Source organism: Oryctolagus cuniculus, chromosome 14, assembly GCF_051225735.1.
Source record: "Oryctolagus cuniculus isolate XC-2025 breed Fujian yellow rabbit chromosome 14, ASM5122573v1, whole genome shotgun sequence".
Taxonomy (NCBI): Eukaryota; Metazoa; Chordata; class Mammalia; order Lagomorpha; family Leporidae; genus Oryctolagus; species Oryctolagus cuniculus.
This window is the reverse complement of record NC_142880.1, coordinates 70,706,158-70,725,079: the sequence shown is the minus strand read 5'-3', so window position 1 is coordinate 70,725,079 and position 18,922 is coordinate 70,706,158. Positions and strand designations below refer to the sequence as shown.

The 18,922-nt window shown below is 35.7% G+C and overlaps 1 protein-coding gene across 3 annotated transcripts in view; it reads left to right on the top strand.

Moving 5' to 3' along the window:
• HCN1 (hyperpolarization activated cyclic nucleotide gated potassium channel 1) overlaps positions 1-18,922 on the top strand; it is a 423,356-nt gene that overhangs the window by 51,851 nt on the left and 352,583 nt on the right. For all 3 annotated transcript variants that reach the window (XM_051853385.3, XM_008262038.5, NM_001082063.1), the window contains 1 exon segment: positions 5,569-5,992. In XM_051853385.3, coding sequence (XP_051709345.1) covers positions 5,569-5,992 — 424 coding nt within the window.

Sequence of the window (18,922 nt, the reverse complement as noted above, 5' to 3'; positions counted from 1 at the left end):
ATTTATTTATTTATTCAAAAGGTAAAGTAAGATGGAAGGTGAGGAAGAGAAAGAAAAAGAATAAGGAGAGACAGAGAGAGCGACCTCCTTCGCTGGTTCAGCCAGTGCTGGGCCAGGTCAAAACCAGGAGCCAGAAACTCCATACATGTGGGTGCCAGGGACCTAAGAATAGGGCCATCATCTGCTACTTTTCTAAGTGTTTTAGCAGGAAGCTGGATCAGAATTAGAGCAGACAGGACTTGAAGCAGCACTCTGATGGAATGCCTGTGTCACACGGGTGTGAGAGTTTAATCCACTGGGCCACAACAGCAGCCCCTGACCAGGACCATTTGCAAATACAGTCTCTGGGGCATGATGAATAGAAGTAAATGGATTTTACAGTATGTCACATCAGGTGTCTAGTCTAAGAATATGTTTCTAAACTGTTTCCTATTTAAGCTAAAGTATTCTGTTACTAATGGCTCTTTGTTTTATTATAAAAGGTTTTCTTTACCCCACTAATGTGTATTTCCATTAAAAGTTAAATTAAGGGGCTAGCATTGTAGCACATCCGGTTAAGCCAACGTCTGCATGCTGGCATCCCATATCATAAAGCCTGTTTGAATCACCAGGTGCTCTACTTCCATTCAAGCCCCCTGCTAATGTACCTGTAAAGGTAACAGAGGACGATCCAAGTACCTGGGTGCTTACCACTGATGTGGGAGACTGGGTGGAGTTCTAGGCTTCTGGCTTTGGTTTGGTTCAGCTCTAGCCATTGTGGCCATTTGGAGAGATGCTGCCTTTCAAATAAGTAAAATAAATCTTTCTTAAAAAATCAACATGTATTCTTGGCAAATGTTATCTTAGATACTGTCTACATTATGGTGGATGGTAAATAGAAAATAAGATACAGTTTTGAATTTCAATGAACTTAAATAGTAATGATGGAGAAAACAAAAACAAATTATAACAAAAGTTAAAATAAGGATGCTTAAAAGTATGTTGCTCTGAGATTTATAAAAAAATAAAATTGCGAGTAGTAAGTACAAAGCTTTTTAAGGCAGTGGAGCTACTCGTATAAATACTTGTCTTATGAGGTCAGCGTTATTGCATAGTAGGTTGACTCCTCCTATGGCGTGATATCCCATGTGGGCTCCAGTTTGTGTCCCTGGTGCTTCTCTTCCAATCCAGCTCTCTGCTAATGGCCTGGGAAAGCAGCAGAAGATGGCCCAAGTGCTTGGGCTCCTGCTCCCACGTGGCAGACCTGGAGGAAGCTCCAGGCTCCTGGCTTCAGATCCACTCAGCTACAACCATTGTGCCATTTGGGAAGTGAACCAGTGGATGGAAGACTTCTCTCTGTCTCTCCCTCTTTGTCTTTAACTCCACCTCTCAAATAAATAAATAAATCTTTAAAAAAAAACTTGTAAATTTGACCAAACACATAGATTATATAAATAACATCAACAGTCAACCATTAATGTAAACTGTGGACTCTGTTGGATAATGCTGTGTCAACATAGGTTTATCAGTTTTAATAAAATGTTCCTCTGTGCTGGTGGATGTAGATATTGGAAGAAGCTATGTATATGTCAAGGTAGGGATTAGAGGAAATCTCTCTAAATCGGATACTGAATTGTACTTTGAAGCTAAAACTGCTCTATTAGATAGTTTATTAAAACAGAAAAAAATCACAAAAATGAAGAAATTCATTGCTGGAATGTATTTGAAGTATAATTATAATACTAATAAGTAGAGAAATAGGTGGAATGGAAAAATAATAATATCTCTTGTATGTGTACCTGGATATGCATGATGGAAAAACACGAGCAAATATTGTGTTGTCTGAGACATAAGATGGTGGTTATAAATTGTTGGAAGAAGGGGCTGGAAGAGAAAAGCAGGCCATATCATGGAATATCTTCAAAATCAGACCAAGTTGTTGTTACTTAAGTGAGAGTCATCTGTTGGTTTGGGTCTGGTGGGTAGAATTGATCAGAAAGAATAGAAAAGAAGCTCATGAGGACCTCTAACATGTACCGCTGACTGATCCAGCGTGATGATAATGAGAATGGAAATATGTGCTGCATAGGAAAGACAGTTTGGTACTAAAATGTGTAAGATATAGACATTTAAGAGCTAAGAGAAAAGCAGAGCCGAGGTATTCAAGAGGAACGTTCAGGACAGAATCAGGAAGAGAAATATATTGGCAATTGAGTAGGAGATTCATTCTCAGGGCTGGCATCATGGTGTAAAGGATATAACTACCACCTGTGACACTGACATGCCCTATGGGTGCCACTTCATGTTCTGGCTGCTCCGTTTTTAATGCAGCTCCCTGTTAGTGGCCTGGAAAGTCAGCAGAGGATGGACCAAGTGTTTGTCTCTCTGCTATCCATGTCAGACCTGGACGAAACTCCTGGCTTTAACTTGGCCCAGGCCTGGCTATTGTGGCTATCTGAGGGGTGAACCAGCAGATGGAAGATCTGTCTCACTCTCTGTCCTTCATTTTATCTGTGACTCTACCTTTCAAATAAATAAATAAATAAATAAATGAATCTTGAGAGAGAGTCTTCATTTTGATGAGGTTAATCTTCCAGAATATATCTATTACCTAAAACACAGGAGTTATATTACACCTATAGAAGGGGTGATAACTGAGTTTTCTTAAGCTGCCTAAGAAAGGAGTTCGTGTTCACACAAGTGTTGTATTAGACAAGTCACAAACAGATCTATGTTTATGTCTGTAAAATAGAGTAAATGATACTTTATAAGGAAATTAGAAAGATTGATGGAACTTCCTATTGATGTGGAGATAATGACTTCAGACCATATTAGGTACTGCCAATAAAAGGCTATGGTGTGATAAACATTATTGCTATAATAAAGAATGGATGGGCTGGCGCCGCGGCTCAATGGGCTAATCCTCCGCCTGCAGTGCTGGCACACGGGGTTCTAGTCCCGGTCGGGGCGCTGGATTCTGTCCCGGTTGCTCCTTTTCCAGTCCAGCTCTCTGCTGTGGTCTGGGAGTGCAGTGGAGGATGGCCCAGGTCCTTGGGCCCTGCACTCACGTGGGAGACCAGGAGAAGCTCCTGGCTCCTGGTTTCAGATCAGAGCGGTACGCTGGCTGCAGCGTGCCGGCCGCAGTGGCCACTGGGGGGTGAACCAACGGAAAAAGGAAGACCTTTCTCTCTGTCTCTCTCTCTCACTGTCCACTCTGCCAGGCAAAAAAAAAAAAAAAAAAAAAAAAAAGAATGGATGGCATTTTTATCTGTAAGAGGTGCATAATATTAGTTTCTCTTAAAAATGCTTTTATCTTAATTACAAAAATACAAAGTTGTCTATAGAAATATTTTCCAGTGTCATTTGGGCTTCCCATGAGATTTTGTATCTTTTGGTAAGTAAGGCATTGTATGTCACTATTTATTATTAATGTAAATATTTGCATATATCAATTTATTGAAGCCTTGAAACACTCTGTATTGGGTTCCAAAAAATCTTTTCAATAATCTTTATTAAACAGCTGTTAAATTTTTTTGAATGAGGAAAGCTGTAGTGGGACTCATAAGAGGCACATTGATGAATACAATGCATGCTTAGGACCAAACAACCTTGGTGATTTATGGATAGGAGATTGGGTAGAGGTATGACCATGAGTTACATAAGATAACAGCAAGGCTTCTGGCTTGCAAATGACATATACAGTTGTTCTGTGCCCTGAGATAGGGAACATATGAGGAATAGATGTAGGAGCGGAGATTATGAGTTCAAATTTAGGCACTATGTGTGGGATGAGTGTGAGATATGCAGAGGGATAATTTTAATAAGCAGCTAATTATGAGGATCTGGAGCTTTAGAAGCCAAGAATGAACTTGAGATTAGAATCATCAGTTACAAATTGACTTTTAAAGATATGGATGAATGTAAGATATTTTCCAAAGGGCATGTGTAGAATACAGAATGAAAGGGCTGTGTATGACACCCAAGGACATAGCTGGCTTCAAGGAGAGGGCAGAGAAAGAAGCACACAGGACTCTAATAAGAGTGTTCAGAAATGAAATATCATCAGGATACATACGATTTCCTTTTTAGAGTTCAGTGATTTTTTGTCTTTCTGAAGTAGCTGTTAAAATATTTCATCTCCTCTGCCCTTAGTGTATTGAATGAAACATTTTGTGTGTCCATTTGATGAGGAGAAAAAATAGAAGACATGTTTTATTTAAATTGCTAGTTCATGGTATATGACTGATATGGGTATTTGTATTCTTGTTTACAAATATACAGGTAAGTTTTGACAGACATATGGATGATATTTTCAAAATGACCAACATTTGTCTTCTTTTACGTGGTCTTGGAGATGGAGACAAGGTGGGAGAGGGCGTATTTTTGTTCCTTCTTTTACTGCTACTTTTATCATAGAAGTCAATCATCATTAGGCATGATAATAACTTTGAATGTTTTATATATATATATCTTATCAAAATATAGCTCAAATGATCTAAGCAGGAGAATTAACACAAAACAAAATATCTGGATTAACAGATATTTGAATCACAAAAATTTATATTAATTACAAGCAAAAGTGCCAGAAGATGATACCTATGCCTATGATACAGTAACTCGTAATTCTGGAATCTATTTCATGATTGAACAACTGTGCTAGTTGACTGCTTTTTTTCCTTTTTATAAATATATGTTGTAAGAACTATAAATAGTGTGTTAATCAGTTTACCTAAGTATAAATAGACTTTGAAAGAAATCTGAAGAAAATAATAGTTATTTCTGATAAATTTAGTTAAGTTACACAAACTTAGAGAAAGTTTCTAATTTCCTTTCAGTTTTAATGAGTCATGATAAGGATTTTCAAAACACAGCAATCATATGTAGACTTGATATTAAATCAAATTTTAATTACATATTGGAAATATTTGTAATGTATTTAAAGTAGTTACTCAACAAAATGGTGATAATTTTTATTTTTAGGCAGATTCTAGTTTGAAGTATTGACTAGTTAGTATCTGTTCAATTGTGGTTAGTATTAGGCCAAAATTAGTTTTCTTATTTCAAACAACAGAAAAAAAAAAGATAAATCTTTTGAGTTACAGACTATTCTAGATTTAATGGTTAACTTAATCTGTAGATAAATTGGTAGTATCAAAACTCTTAAAATACTCTGTTTATTTACTATTTAAACTTGGATGATAAATACCTTTAAAGAGTCTTCCCAAAGGCAGATTTTTTTTTGCTTTTGTTTTTAAAGGTAGTGCTTCTAGACTTATATTTCTTCTTTGTATCAACTCTACATGAGGTTGCTTAATACCCCTTTAGTAGATAAATGAGGGTATGAGTGTTTTTGAGTTTCATTTCTGTGATGTATTGTATCAAGTAATTTTTTAGAATTTTCTAATCTTAATATCTTCTTAAGGACCATGTTAGTTATCAGATTAGTTAGATCTAAGTGCATAACTAATGACACAACCATTTCTTAACTCTCATATATTTAACAGTGAATGAGTAATAGTTTTTTACTGGGGGGGGCGGAATGGGCTGGTTATTTTCTACATCTTAAAATCTGATTTTTCTTTGTTGTAGGTTTTATTGGGATTTAATAATGCTTATAATGATGGTTGGAAATCTAGTCATCATACCAGTTGGAATCACATTCTTTACAGAACAGACAACAACACCATGGATTATTTTCAATGTGGCATCAGATACAGTTTTTCTATTGGACTTGATCATGAATTTTAGGACTGGGACTGTCAATGAAGACAGTTCTGAAATCATCCTGGACCCTAAAGTAATCAAGATGAATTATTTAAAAAGCTGGTTTGTGGTTGACTTCATCTCATCAATCCCAGTGGATTATATCTTTCTTATTGTAGAAAAAGGAATGGATTCAGAAGTTTACAAGACAGCCAGGGCACTTCGCATTGTGAGGTTTACAAAAATTCTCAGTCTCTTGCGTTTATTACGACTTTCAAGATTAATTAGATACATACATCAGTGGGAAGAGGTAAGACACATCTTTTCCTTTTTTTAATGCCAGTATATGATTATTCATTATGACTGTTTTAAAGTGAACTATGCTGTGTGTGATGAGTTATATGAGATTTAAGAAGAAAAATTTCTTTGACTGCTGTTTCTTGTAAGTAAATGATACATTTGTATATTCAGAAGACTTGATCAATACTGGATTTGAATCAGCTGAAAAAAATCAGTAGTTATAAAACAATTGTTTTATGCCTATTTGGCACATTTTGAACAAATCACTTTAAAAAACACATTTTTAGATCCTAATCAATACAACCTCTCTTCCACCTTGGGATTTCTTTTCTTTTCTTTTTTTTTTTCTTAACTAAGATGAATACATAAAATGCCATCATTGGCAAAAATGTGTAGGGTCTGATTGCTAATCTAGTGCACCATTATGAGTTAGTATGGTAATGTTTCTTCTAAAATTGAAATTTCAGTGAATTTATGTTGGAATAAAACATGGTTTCTTTGAGTGTTTCTGTGTTGGGTATGTAAAGATTTGTATTTTATTTAGTATAGTCTTTGGCCCATTGCTATACCTTGCCTGTAGTAGTTAATTACTATACTTTCTATCAGTTCATTTCATAATAATTAAAAGCATCACACGCAGGAAGGGAATTATTACACAAATAGTCAAGTGAAGAGTGGGGTGAATCTGGCCAATCTAGCCCATATTTTGTTGAACAGGGCATCTGTAGTCCTTAGGCGGTAAGTGGATCTTGAAAGGGTTCAGCTAATTGGGATTTCAAAAGATCTTAATAAGGTGTACTATACTAACCTCTTAGACTTTCTTTTCTTTCTGTTTATCTTTTTGTATTAATTATAACCTGTGTTTTATTGTCTTCATAAAAATGAGAGTCACATATACTCCAGAATGCCTATGCCAGCACTTATGAAAGCAATATACTGGCTATGGATTGTTGCTTTCTTCTCTGCAGATATGCTTTTTGGCATTTTTAAGATGAATTATGCTTTTAAATAAGTTAAAAAATGAAAATTGTTTTCCTCCTGTGAGACTTGAGCAGTGTTTTTGTGTGTGCTTGTCAGTTGCACTTGGTTCACAGCATTTCAGGCAGTGACATGCAATAACAAAACACTGATGAAGAAGCATAAAAATGGATTCTTCTTAAAATATGGATGCAGAATATATTTAAAACCAAATGAAGTAGATTTGCAAAGCTGGATTAAATTTTTGCAAATCCCATCTAACAGAATAAATATTGGGATCTCAAAACTTTTTTTTTAACTAATTTTAGATTAATATCAAACCAACATGATTCTGGATAATAACAGATAGTGTTAGTGATAGCTTATTATTTGTAAAGTAAAAGATTTGATCCTTTATATGGATTTTCTCACTGAATGTTACTAACAACCCAATTAAACAAAATTGTTTCACATTTTGCATATGAAGACAATTAAATACATTAAGGTACCTGGCTCTGATTCCCACAGTTCTTAAGAGATCAATCTGTGATTCCAGCTACTGTGAGATGGCTCTAGAGCCCATGTTGTTAACTATAAAACTCTATAGGTTTTCTCTATAACATGTTGTCTTTTTGCTATAAGTATCTTTATACTCTGCCATTTTAGAGGTTATGCAAAAAATTGTAGAAAACTCTCTTATCTCAGACTGTGGTCCATGTAAAAAGAATCAAAGTTAACTCTTAAAATAAGGCCACAAAAATACTTTAAATAGCCTGCAAGAGAAAAGACACTGATATAAATACCAGTCAATTAAAAATACAGTAGGCAATGTGACTATTTTTAATGTCTTGTAGTTTTAACCCAGTTCCCCTAGAGAATGGCAGCAGGATGAACAGATGGCATCCTATCAGATAAAATGGCAGGGCATGCAGTCCTAGAAGAGGACACTCTTTTAACACTAATGTCCTTTGGTTCCTGGCAGTGGTCATGGGCACCTAGATCTGTGCAAAATGATGGTGTTTTGCAGATGCTATAATATAATTCAGGAGCATCAACTCACTGGTATCCTTAATGTAAAATGTAATTTAATATGCACTCACAGACATTTGGTATCCATGCACATTCAGGAGAGAGTTGTGAGTTGGCAAGATATTTGTCATAAATAAAAGATCTTGGGTATAAATGAACCACAATCTCATTTAGGTGAGAAATGGTTTCTTGATTATATGATACACATATATAATATCATGTAACATGGATATTTAATGTATATTGATGATACTGTTAAACAGGGAAGAAATAAAAGCATATTCCAGAAAATAATACAAATTCATTATTCCATGTACATGATTCAAACCTTAATCACAAAGAAACTTGAATGATTCCCAAACTGGCAAATCTTCCTGACTTTTATAAATGCCACTAGGATGTGTTTACAAGTAGAAATACAACAAATAAATCAGAAGTAGCTCAGTGAGCTTTTGGAATAAAACTGCAAAGGAAGATGTGAGTTCACCCACATGTCTTTGAGTTCTGAGTGTTTTAGTACCAAGCTGGCTAGTGCTAAATTCAGCAAATTTGGGGAAGTAATGTGTGAAGTCTGGAAGCTGCCAGTGTTCTAAATGAATCATTCCCAAGGAAAGTGGCTGCCTTCTACAGGAAACTGCTTCCATCTTCGTCCATCCTCAACAATAGATTTTTGGTGGAGGAGGGGGAGGGAGTGGTATGAATTAGTTCAACTGAAAAATAAAAAGTCCTGAAGCCAGATAAATTGGGAAAATACTATTAATGAAATACAGAAAATTTAAAATTTAGCCTTTGTATCATTTCTAAAGGTAAGTATAATTGCAAATACAAGAGGAAGCAACTGATTTGAACAACACTATCTAAATTATTTTTGTTAAGAAGATAGGAGAGAGGTTGTTTTCATGAGCCTACTATAAGATCAATGGCTTTATGATGCAAAAACAGAGTTATCTCACACTGCACTAAAATTTTATATATATATGTATATATGTATATATATACATATATATATATATATATATAAAACCAGGTAAGATGAAAGTCAGCAACAGTTTGGATAAATAAGATCAGAATAATGTTTTCCAGTAATTTTCAGAAAATTGAGGTGGATCTTTCGCACTATTGTATTTTGGTGAAAAAAATTCGCTTAATTTAATGTTGTTGTTGTATATCAAGTAGCTGGTGATCTAAGCCAGACTGCTATTTTGTAACCTATCACAAGGAAACCAATTCTGTATGATCCTCCTAAAAGAGACATATGGTGAGGAAATCACCGGAAATTAAATGGAATATTATTAACAATTTGTGAGAATCACAAGCCACTGAAGAGATTAAGAGTAGATTAAAGAGCTTAGTAAATGGGAGATTATTTGGTTTGTAAGAGTGAAGAATTCTAGGAACCTCAGATGCCACAGCTGCTGATCTAAATCATTTTATCAAAGGGAGATGACCCTTGAAACTTTTGGGATTTAGGAAATGTTAATTAAAAAAAACACTCTGTTATGATTATTTGTAGGTTTCAGTGCCATAAATAAAGTATAAATTCTTCATGGATAAGGTTAGAAAATTGCAGGAAATCATATTTAATAACTATAGCTTTGCAGTACATAAACATTATTTCTCATTTCCTGTATCTCTGACTTCCCTTGTGTAGATTTTAAACAGATAACAATTAACTAAATACAGGAAAGAGGGCTTGTGGCTTGATCTTCTTGTGTCTGTAGCAATTTTAGATGAAAAATGTGTGTGGAATCTACAATGCTCTTCTAGCAATTAATATTTGAGTTTTGTATTGACTGAGGGATAGATACGTGTACCCAAATTATGTTTAACAACAAAGCTTTAATAAGGAAATGTTTTCCATGGGGGAACTGCTGCAGAGTTCAGTTTCTCTCTTTGGTTAATTATAACATTCTAATTGGTTTACAGTAGAGGCTAATTCATGCTATGAATTATCTATAATTATCAATACATATTCTAACCACTTTCCTTTTTAGGAAAGCACATAGAATTCTAAGACTTGCCATAGGCGACATCAGTGTTTTTCTAAGTCTGACCTGTGTTAGAACTTAGAGTGGCTTCCTAGTGCCTATCACATCAAATCTATGTTTCTTTTCTGTGCCTTCAAGGCTCTCCAGCACACTCTTCCCCGGTTTCACAATTGTCACTTCATATTTGCACCCAACAGTTCATTTCTGTTTTTTAATTTTATGTTGCTTCTTGCAGAGAATTATTCTTTATGCTCTGTAATTTGGCCTGTGCTGTACCTCAGATTTGGAAACTCATTTTTTTCTATCATTCCTTTAAAAATCAGACTCAAACTTATCTCCATGAAATATGCTACATTGGTTGACTTTGCTATAATAGTCAAAAATCTGTATACTGAAAAATTTTGTCTACTTGGCATACATTTGTTTATGATGCTTAGTAGCATGCATTTTCCTTTCATTTTACTGGGCATAAACATCTCTAGGAAAGAATTAATGTCAAATTTTGGTATTGAATTTCCTTGTATCCTAATATAGGCTTATAATCAGAGCATGCCTATCTACTAACTACATGACAGTCCTGGCAGTTCTCTGTATTCAAAATCCGTCAGCTGGGGTTTGCGCTATGGCATAGCGGGTAAAGCTGCTGCCTGCAGAGACGGCATCCCATATGGGTGCCAGTTCTGGGTGCTACACTTCCGGTACAGCTCGCTACTAATGGGCCTGGGAAATTTGCGGAGGATGGCTCAAGTCCCTGGGCCCCTGCGCTCACATGGGAGACCCAGAAGCAGCTCCTGGCTCCTTGCTTCTAATCAGCTCAGCAACCTATGGATGGAAGATTGGTAGATCTGTCTCTCTCTCTTTCTCTCTCTCTGCTCTCTTTGTCTCTGCCTTTCCATAACTCTGCCTTTCAAATAAACAAATAAATATTTTAAAAATCCATTCACTAATTATTAGGGAATATTTATTCTTCACTCTCAAACACTCATTGAGTAGTCTCTGTGCAGATGCTGCATATAATAACACAAAGCGTCTGTAAGTTTTGTAGGAAAGAAAAACTTGAGCATATGTAAAAGTGGGAGTGAACAATGCAGTTTATTTTGCATGAGAAGAAATCTTCAAAGATACTTGAACTGAGTTTTAAAGCTGCAGTCTGAAGTTTCAAGATAATAAATGGGCCAGGCAGAGGAGTGTATCTCAATGAGACAAGAGGTGGTAGCAGCCTAACACAGTAGGTGTCCACATCCAGGGTGATTTTGTCACTGTATTACAGAATTTGTGCTAATGATAGGCTTCTTCAAGAAAGTGTTACTGAAACATGTTGGTAGATTTATATTTTAGAGTGGTGCCAAGTGAATGGGATTGTAAGTTACTATGGATAGAGCTGTAAGACCAGTAAAAGGAGAGACTTAGCACTTGTTTACATTTTTCTTTGTGTACAGTTAGTGTCAAGCAGGATATATGGTTTATGTTTACCAAGTACTCTTACTCTTGAAATGTTTGTTTCGATTTATAAAATATGATAAAGCTTTCCACGAAGTCTATTTTGAAGTGTTTCATAATTTAAATGTCAGTTATTTTGGAAACTTTGATGTTTCTGGTGGTGTGGAATGACTCTTACACTAAAAGTGTGTGGGTGTTTATTCCAACTGTGTCTTTATTTTCTATCTAATTTAGGGAGAATCACATAAAGTGACTTATTTATGCCTACAAACAATAGAACAGTTATAAAGTAGAAATGAAATGAGGTGTATGGAAATTATTTGGAGGACTTAACTTGATATGTGTCTATAGTATTTATAAATGTAGTATTCATGATGACATCTTTCTCATATTAGTACTTGTGCCAGCACCAATATTCTTACACCTGTGTGAATTGCTTGGTGTTTGCTACAGGCAAATATTAATTCTGCTAAAGACCACTAGATGTCCTCTATTGGTTATATTACTTCAGGGTTCTATACACTAAAATACCAAAACTGTCTTTTTAGAAAGGACTCATTTACATTCTTTTAGAATCAGCTAATTGCTTGGCTAATATGGTTCTAGAAAAAAAATAGATGACTATGCATTTTAATATTCTTAAAAATTATTTCTGTCTGTGTTTTCCTCTCCGATAAACCCATGAGTTAGTTACAAATTCATTCTCTAAAGAATACTTTCTGTTTTGAGAGAATTGTTTTCAGTGTTATTTGAATGTGGTATTTTAACAGACACTCTGAAATTTGAAGGTATGATGTGATCAATTATATTTGGATATAAAAAGTTGTTATGTGAAGACAATTAAGAAAATAATAGGATGTTAGGCATATATATGATTTCTATATATAAGCTTTCAATATATAAGATTTCTACAGAAAGTTTGGAGAAAATATAGTTAAAAGATAAGCTTATTTTGGTGCAAACATTTTTGAAGTCTGTGTATACATTTTTATAATATACGTTTCCCACAAAGTTTTTGAAGACCCTGCATGCGTGTGTTAGAGATAAGAGACTTTATTTATTTATTTTTTTTCTGACAGGCAGAATGGACAGTGAGAGAGAGAGAGACAGAGAGAAAGGTCTTCCTTTACCATTGGTTCACCCTCCAATGGTGGCTGCGGTTGGTGTGCTGCGGCCTGCGCACCGCGCTGATCCAAAGCCAGGAGCCAGGTGCTTCTCCTGGTCTCCAATGGGGTGCAGGGCCCAAGCACTTGGGCCATCCTCCACTGCACTCCCTGGCCACAGCAGAGAGCTGGCCTGGAAGAGGAGCAACCGGGACAGAATCCGGCACCCCGACCGGGACTAGAACCGAGGTGCCGGCGCCGCAGGCGGAAGATTAGCCTGTTGAGCCGTGGCGCCTGCCAGAGACTTCATTTTAATTGCTATTGATCAAGGTCCAGTAGCAGAGGTATATAAGCCCAGTACTTTTTTAAAAATTATTAGAGTTATAGACAGTGAGAGAGATACAGAGAAAAACGTCTTCCTTCTGTTGGTTCACTCCCCTAATGGCTGCCATGACTGGCGCGCTGTGCCGATCTGAAGCCAGGAGCCAGGTTCTTCTTCCTGGTCTCCCATGTAGGTGCCGGGACCCGAGCCCTTGGGCCATCCTCCATTGCCCTTCCAGGCACAGCAGAGAGCTGGACTGGAAGAGAAGCAACCGGGACTAGTACCCGGTGCCACAACCGGGACTGGAACCCGGGGTGCCGGCGCCACAAGCGGAGGATTAGCCAAGTGAGCCAGGGCGCCGGCCCTAAGCCCGGTACTTCAGACATGGAAATTTCAGTTTAATGTCAATATAAGCTCCAATTTGAAATGTTTTGGCCTTCAATTTTAAGATTGAATCAGTAAACTTTTGTGCTGCAATCTGTTTTCTTGTTTTTCAAGTTTTTCTATACCTTGCCTGCTATGTGTAGAAAATAAACAAATTCATATCCAGAGTTTTTTTTTTTAATTTTTTTTTTTTTGACAGGCAGAGTGGACAGTGAGAGAGAAAGACAGAGAGAAAGGTCTTCCTTTGCCGTTGGTTCACCCTCCAATGGCCGCTGCGGCTGGCGCGCTGCGGCTGGCCGCGCTGATCCGATGGCAGGAGCCAGGAGCCACGTGCTTTTCCTGGTCTCCCATGGGGTGCAGGGCCCAAGCACCTGGGCCATCCTCCACTGCACTCCCGGGCCACAGCAGAGAGCTGGCCTGGAAGAGGGGCAACCGGGACAGAATCCGGCGCCCCGACTGGGACTAGAACCCGGTGTGCTGGCGCCGCTAGGCGGAGGATTAGCCTAGTGAGCCGCGGCGCCGGCCCATATCCAGAGTTTTAAAAATTGTCACACTGGTGCCTCAATATTCACATGACTAATTGACATCTACATAAGGACATCTCATGAGCTCTTCAAACTCAGCATGTTCAGTTTACTTCAATTCCCTGTTTCTCTTAGTATCTATTGCTCAAATCAGAAATTGAAGGAATATCATTGGCTTCTTCTCTTTCAATCTTCAAAACTAATAATAGGCAAATTCTAATTCTACTTCTTGAATGTGGTTTGAATCCTTTCAGACTTTCACTTCATCCTCATATCATCATCACCTTTATTCAAAAAATCTTCACTTGTTTCTCATTTAAATTTCTAGAATAAACCCATAATTGGATATTATTACTGATTCACCCTTTCTTGTCTTCTCAGCCACCCAACAGTGGTATTTTTAAATAATAAACATTACTATATCACTCACCTGTCTAAAATATTTCTGTAACTTTTCATTATCATTAGGCTTAAGTACAATATCAAAGCCCTTTGAAAGTCTGTCACTTGAGCCTAGCAAACTCATTGTTTTAACCTCTTTAGTTGGTCAAATACACCTTTTTAAATTCTTCACCAGCACTAAATTGTCTATCATATTTTAACTTAAGCATTACTTCTTTGTGATGGAGATAACTAGTCTCAGACAAATAGATCTGGCACTAACTTTGGATCTGGCACAAACTTTTACAACTTCTCTTGAAGTATGAATTTCTAAAGGTGAGTTGAACTCCAGGAGAGGCTGCTTTCCTCTATAGTGTTTGGGAAATAATGAGCCACAGAAATACTCAGTGAATGAATTAAATTATGCCCTCGAGGAGGTTTTAATTCAATAGAAGAAGTAAGCAAGACAACAGACAAGTAAAACAACAGAGCGTCTTGAATCTCATATTAGAAACATTTATGGTATAGACAAAAAGAGAAACATTGCACATGAGTATGTGGTAGAAAAAAGAAGAGTGTTTATATACAATACATACTAAATGTGGCCACTTTCAAAAGTAAGTGTGAAAAGATATGTCTTTCTAAGTCAAAAAGCATGGGAAATATTGTCAGGAAATTCAGGAATCACATAAAAATTAATCATTGATAGAATGAACAAAATCATTTTTTCTGCCCAATATCATAGAATTGTCTTGAGTTTTAAATTAGACGTTATTGTTGAACATACTTTTATAGAAATTCAAGCTATTATTCTAAATGTTTCTACCAATTTAAAGTGTGAAAATCTGAAAAGAAAACTCAACTTTGGCCTTTTATTTTAGTTACTGCCCTTTAAAATACTGGAAGCACTATTACTATTTATATGAATTACTTCTTCCCAGTTGTAGGAATCAAGCAGCAAATGAATCAGTCAGATTTAGGAAAAAATATATTCAGACTTTATATTTATCTGAAGTTTCTTGTCAGTTTCTTAGTTTTCCTTTTAATTGTGCCTGCAGACAAAATATTTATGCTCATGCATGTGCTGTTTGAATTAAAGTTGTGAGTGTCATTGGCTCATGAATATTGGAAACACAATTTGTGATGTGCTTCTTGTTCAAACTTGAAATTCTAGTTCAACCACCAGAATGGTTTTTAATGAACATGTGTTACTTTAATTATCCAAGTGATTATCTGTTGAACGGGTCATTGCAGTTGGTCTTGTATATAGTGCATCTGTCTATAAACAAGAACAGTGTAATACATTGGAAAATGACATAGTGATTCCTAGGAATGTTTTATTCTTACAAATAATGAAGCAAAATTAAACTCATCTCTGAAGGAAATGTTAAATAAGGTTATCTAATCACAAAGGGAAATGTGTGCCTTTTTATTGCCAGTTTCCAACAAATCAGTCTTTCACTTTAGTCTGAGACAATGTCAAAGGAATTTTCATTGTTTTGAAATACTTTAGAAAATAAGATTATGCCAGCATTATTTCAAAAGAAACTATTGATTCCTATTTAATTGGGCAAAAAATATTATTTTAAATATATCAGAAATTGTCACAGAAAGTCAGCTTTATGAGGCATTATAATTGTGTTATGAAAGCTGAAGAATGAATAAAATTAGAAACATTCAATTGCACTGGGTAATGGCTGAGCAAGACCTACTTTGACTTCTGTTTCTGTCTTGCTGATGTATGCACTTTAGATTGTGTATTAGAGGAGTCGTGTCTTAGTGTGAAAAGGAAATACATTTGGTTGGTTATATAATTCTGGTGGCTATTTTTGAGTTAAATCTACCATTTAGGCCATTTTTTTTATAAAACAGCTAAAGTCTTTTTCTTATTAGATCTTAAAAAACAAAAGTAGACATTGAACATAGATTCTCTAGACTAGTTGCAGGGCTCCTGATAATTTAAAGTTGTTAACGAAGGAATAGTAGCTATTTTGAGATAATCATATCTAAATCAGAAATGCTGAAATCAAAAAGGATTTTCAAATGAGATTTGTTATGATAATGCTATTTCTATTTTAGAAATTTGAGTTGCGTAAACATACAAAACAAGGGAGTCCAGAACTCTGGAATGAGAAAAAGCATTACAAGTATAAGTCACTCCCAGATACTGTTTTCATTTTGAAATTGTGAATGGTGGCTTCTACTTGGCTTATATAATTGTTTTAATAATTAAATGGAAAATTCAGATGAAAGTGTTTTGCAAATTTTAAAATCGAAAGTTTGAAGAGTATATTAGTGTGAGATGCACTTATCCTATCAAATGAATTCATCAGTTCTTTCACATAATCTATGAAAAATAAAATTTTCTGCATTTTTAATATCTAGATTGCACTGGAGAGTAAAGAATAGAATTTGGATTATGGTAGCATGTCCTTTGGAAATTTAGAATCCAGGATTACCTAAGAGTGCCTGATATTAACCGTTGGAGAATCAACTAACTTTGTGGGGATGACAGTTTCTTGTGTTGGAAGTAATTCTTTATTTTGTGAAAATACTCATTTCTATGATATTAAGAAGGAACTATATTCAGAACAACTCCTTCCAGTTGACTAGCAGTGCATCACAAGCATTTGAATTCACAGGTTTTAATAATACTGTACAATTAAAACGCTTTCCAATTTTTTAGTGTTCTGAAATTCAGAGAAGTGTAGTTTTAGAAAATTTTTAATCTGATTGAAGAATACTTTTGCATCTTCCCCCTGTGTATATTTATTGTCAGAGCAAAATAATTTTGTAATAACAATAATTGCCAAAGAATGCTAATAAGACATATTGAGGAGGAGTTAGTTTCTAGGTTTGTGATATTTGAGTCTCACATAAATTACTGACTTTAGAATAATATTATAACCTGTATAGATTCTGATGTGGTATATGTATTCAGTATCCTGACTGAAAGGCCAGGTTATGAGTAATGGATTCTTGAAGTTCTTTTTTTTTTTAACTTTTATTTAATGAATATAAATTTCCAAAGTACAGCTTATGGATTACAATGGCTTCCCCCCCATAACGTCCCTCCCATCCGCAACCCTCCCCTTTCCCACTCCCTCTCCCCTTCCATTCACATCAAGATTCATTTTCGTTTCTCTTTATATACAGAAGATCAGTTTAGCATACATTAAGTAAAGATTTCAACAGTTTGCTCCCACACAGAAACATAAAGTGAAAAATACTGTTTGAGTACTAGTTATAGCATTAAATCTCAATGTACAGCACACTAATTCTTGAAGTTCTAATGACTGATTTTCTGCTTCCAAACTTTTCTTGGGGATTAAGACATTAATGAACAAAATGGTTCCTTGGGGAATGATTTACTAACATTCTAAGACTTTCTCAGCTTAATGAGTAGTCTATAAAATTTTATATATACTTGAAACCATTAATGGATAACACTTATGCAGGCTATTATTAAGAGTAATTCTTGCTACGGAAGGATTGGTAATAAATATGTGTGTCACAATCAGAGAGAATGCATTTGTATGAATTTGTATGAGAGGGATGTGTAACCTGGATGTGGGCATTTTAGATGGGCTGGCAGAGGAGGCAGGAGGACCTCAGCAAGTCCCCCCACCAAAAAAAAAAATCACAGTTTTGGTGACTTTTGGGGTGCCAAGTTATCAATATTTATCTGATGTCAAAGACAAAATTTAATTATGTTTAGGTGTTGAGAATTTTACAAATTCCACCTCTCTTTCCTTTTAGATGTATAATTTTTCAGACATTCTAAAAGTTTCCAGTGACTTGATTTTAGATTATTCTTATGACTTCAGATGAAAAAAGTTTTCGGTAGGCACTCATTCCAGTAAAATACTACCACTATTGAAAGTATTCTGGGGGCTGGCGCTGTGGCATAGTGGGTGAAGCCAAAGTGCTGGCATCCTGTATGGGTGCTGGTTCGAGTACCAGCTGCTCCACTTCTGATCCGGCTCTCTGCTATGGCCTGGGGAAGCAGTAGAAGATGGCCCGAGTGCTTGGGTCCCTGCACTCCTGTGGGAGACTGGGAAGAATCTCCTGGCTCCTGGCTTCGGATCTGAGTAGCTCTGGCTGTTACGGGAGTGAAACAGTTGATGGAAGACTTTCTCTCTCTCTGCCTCTGCCTCTCTCTAACTCTGCCTTTCAAAAAATTAAAATTATTTAAAAAAATTATTTTAAAAGAAGTTCATGGGAAATGGAACTTACAGAAAAGTTTCTTAAAAGATAAAATATTCTCTTTACTATCACATTTCTTAAATGTGTGCTTTTATAGAACCAGCTAAACATTGTATATGCAATTATATACCAACAAACTGAATAAAAATAAGACAACAGGTGATATGTTGACTCCTCATGTGAATCTCATATCTTTATTTTATTATCAAATGTAATGTTTAATCAGTCATATAAGGTATAGAGCTATATTATCTGAATCCAAAGATAGGTAAAAAACAACCACTGAGAAAGGGATCTTGTATTTTATGGAGGAGTTGGAAAAGGAAATAAATCATCACAGATGTGAATTCCTATCTAGTTTAAATTGTTGAAAGAGTTAAAGAATAATTCTATAGCTGTATCTCAATTCAGTTGAGAAGATTTCATTGATTCACAGTCTTGTAGTAGAGTAGGAGTAGTAGGGAGTAGTGGTGTTTGGGCCAGATGATTACCATCCTTGATTAGTCAGTTGAAACCAAAAAAAAAGGCCATTAATGCCAGCTTTATTAAAATCTGAGATTTTCTGAGTTTTACAAACAAAAGAAACACATTTAAATAATATTAGTT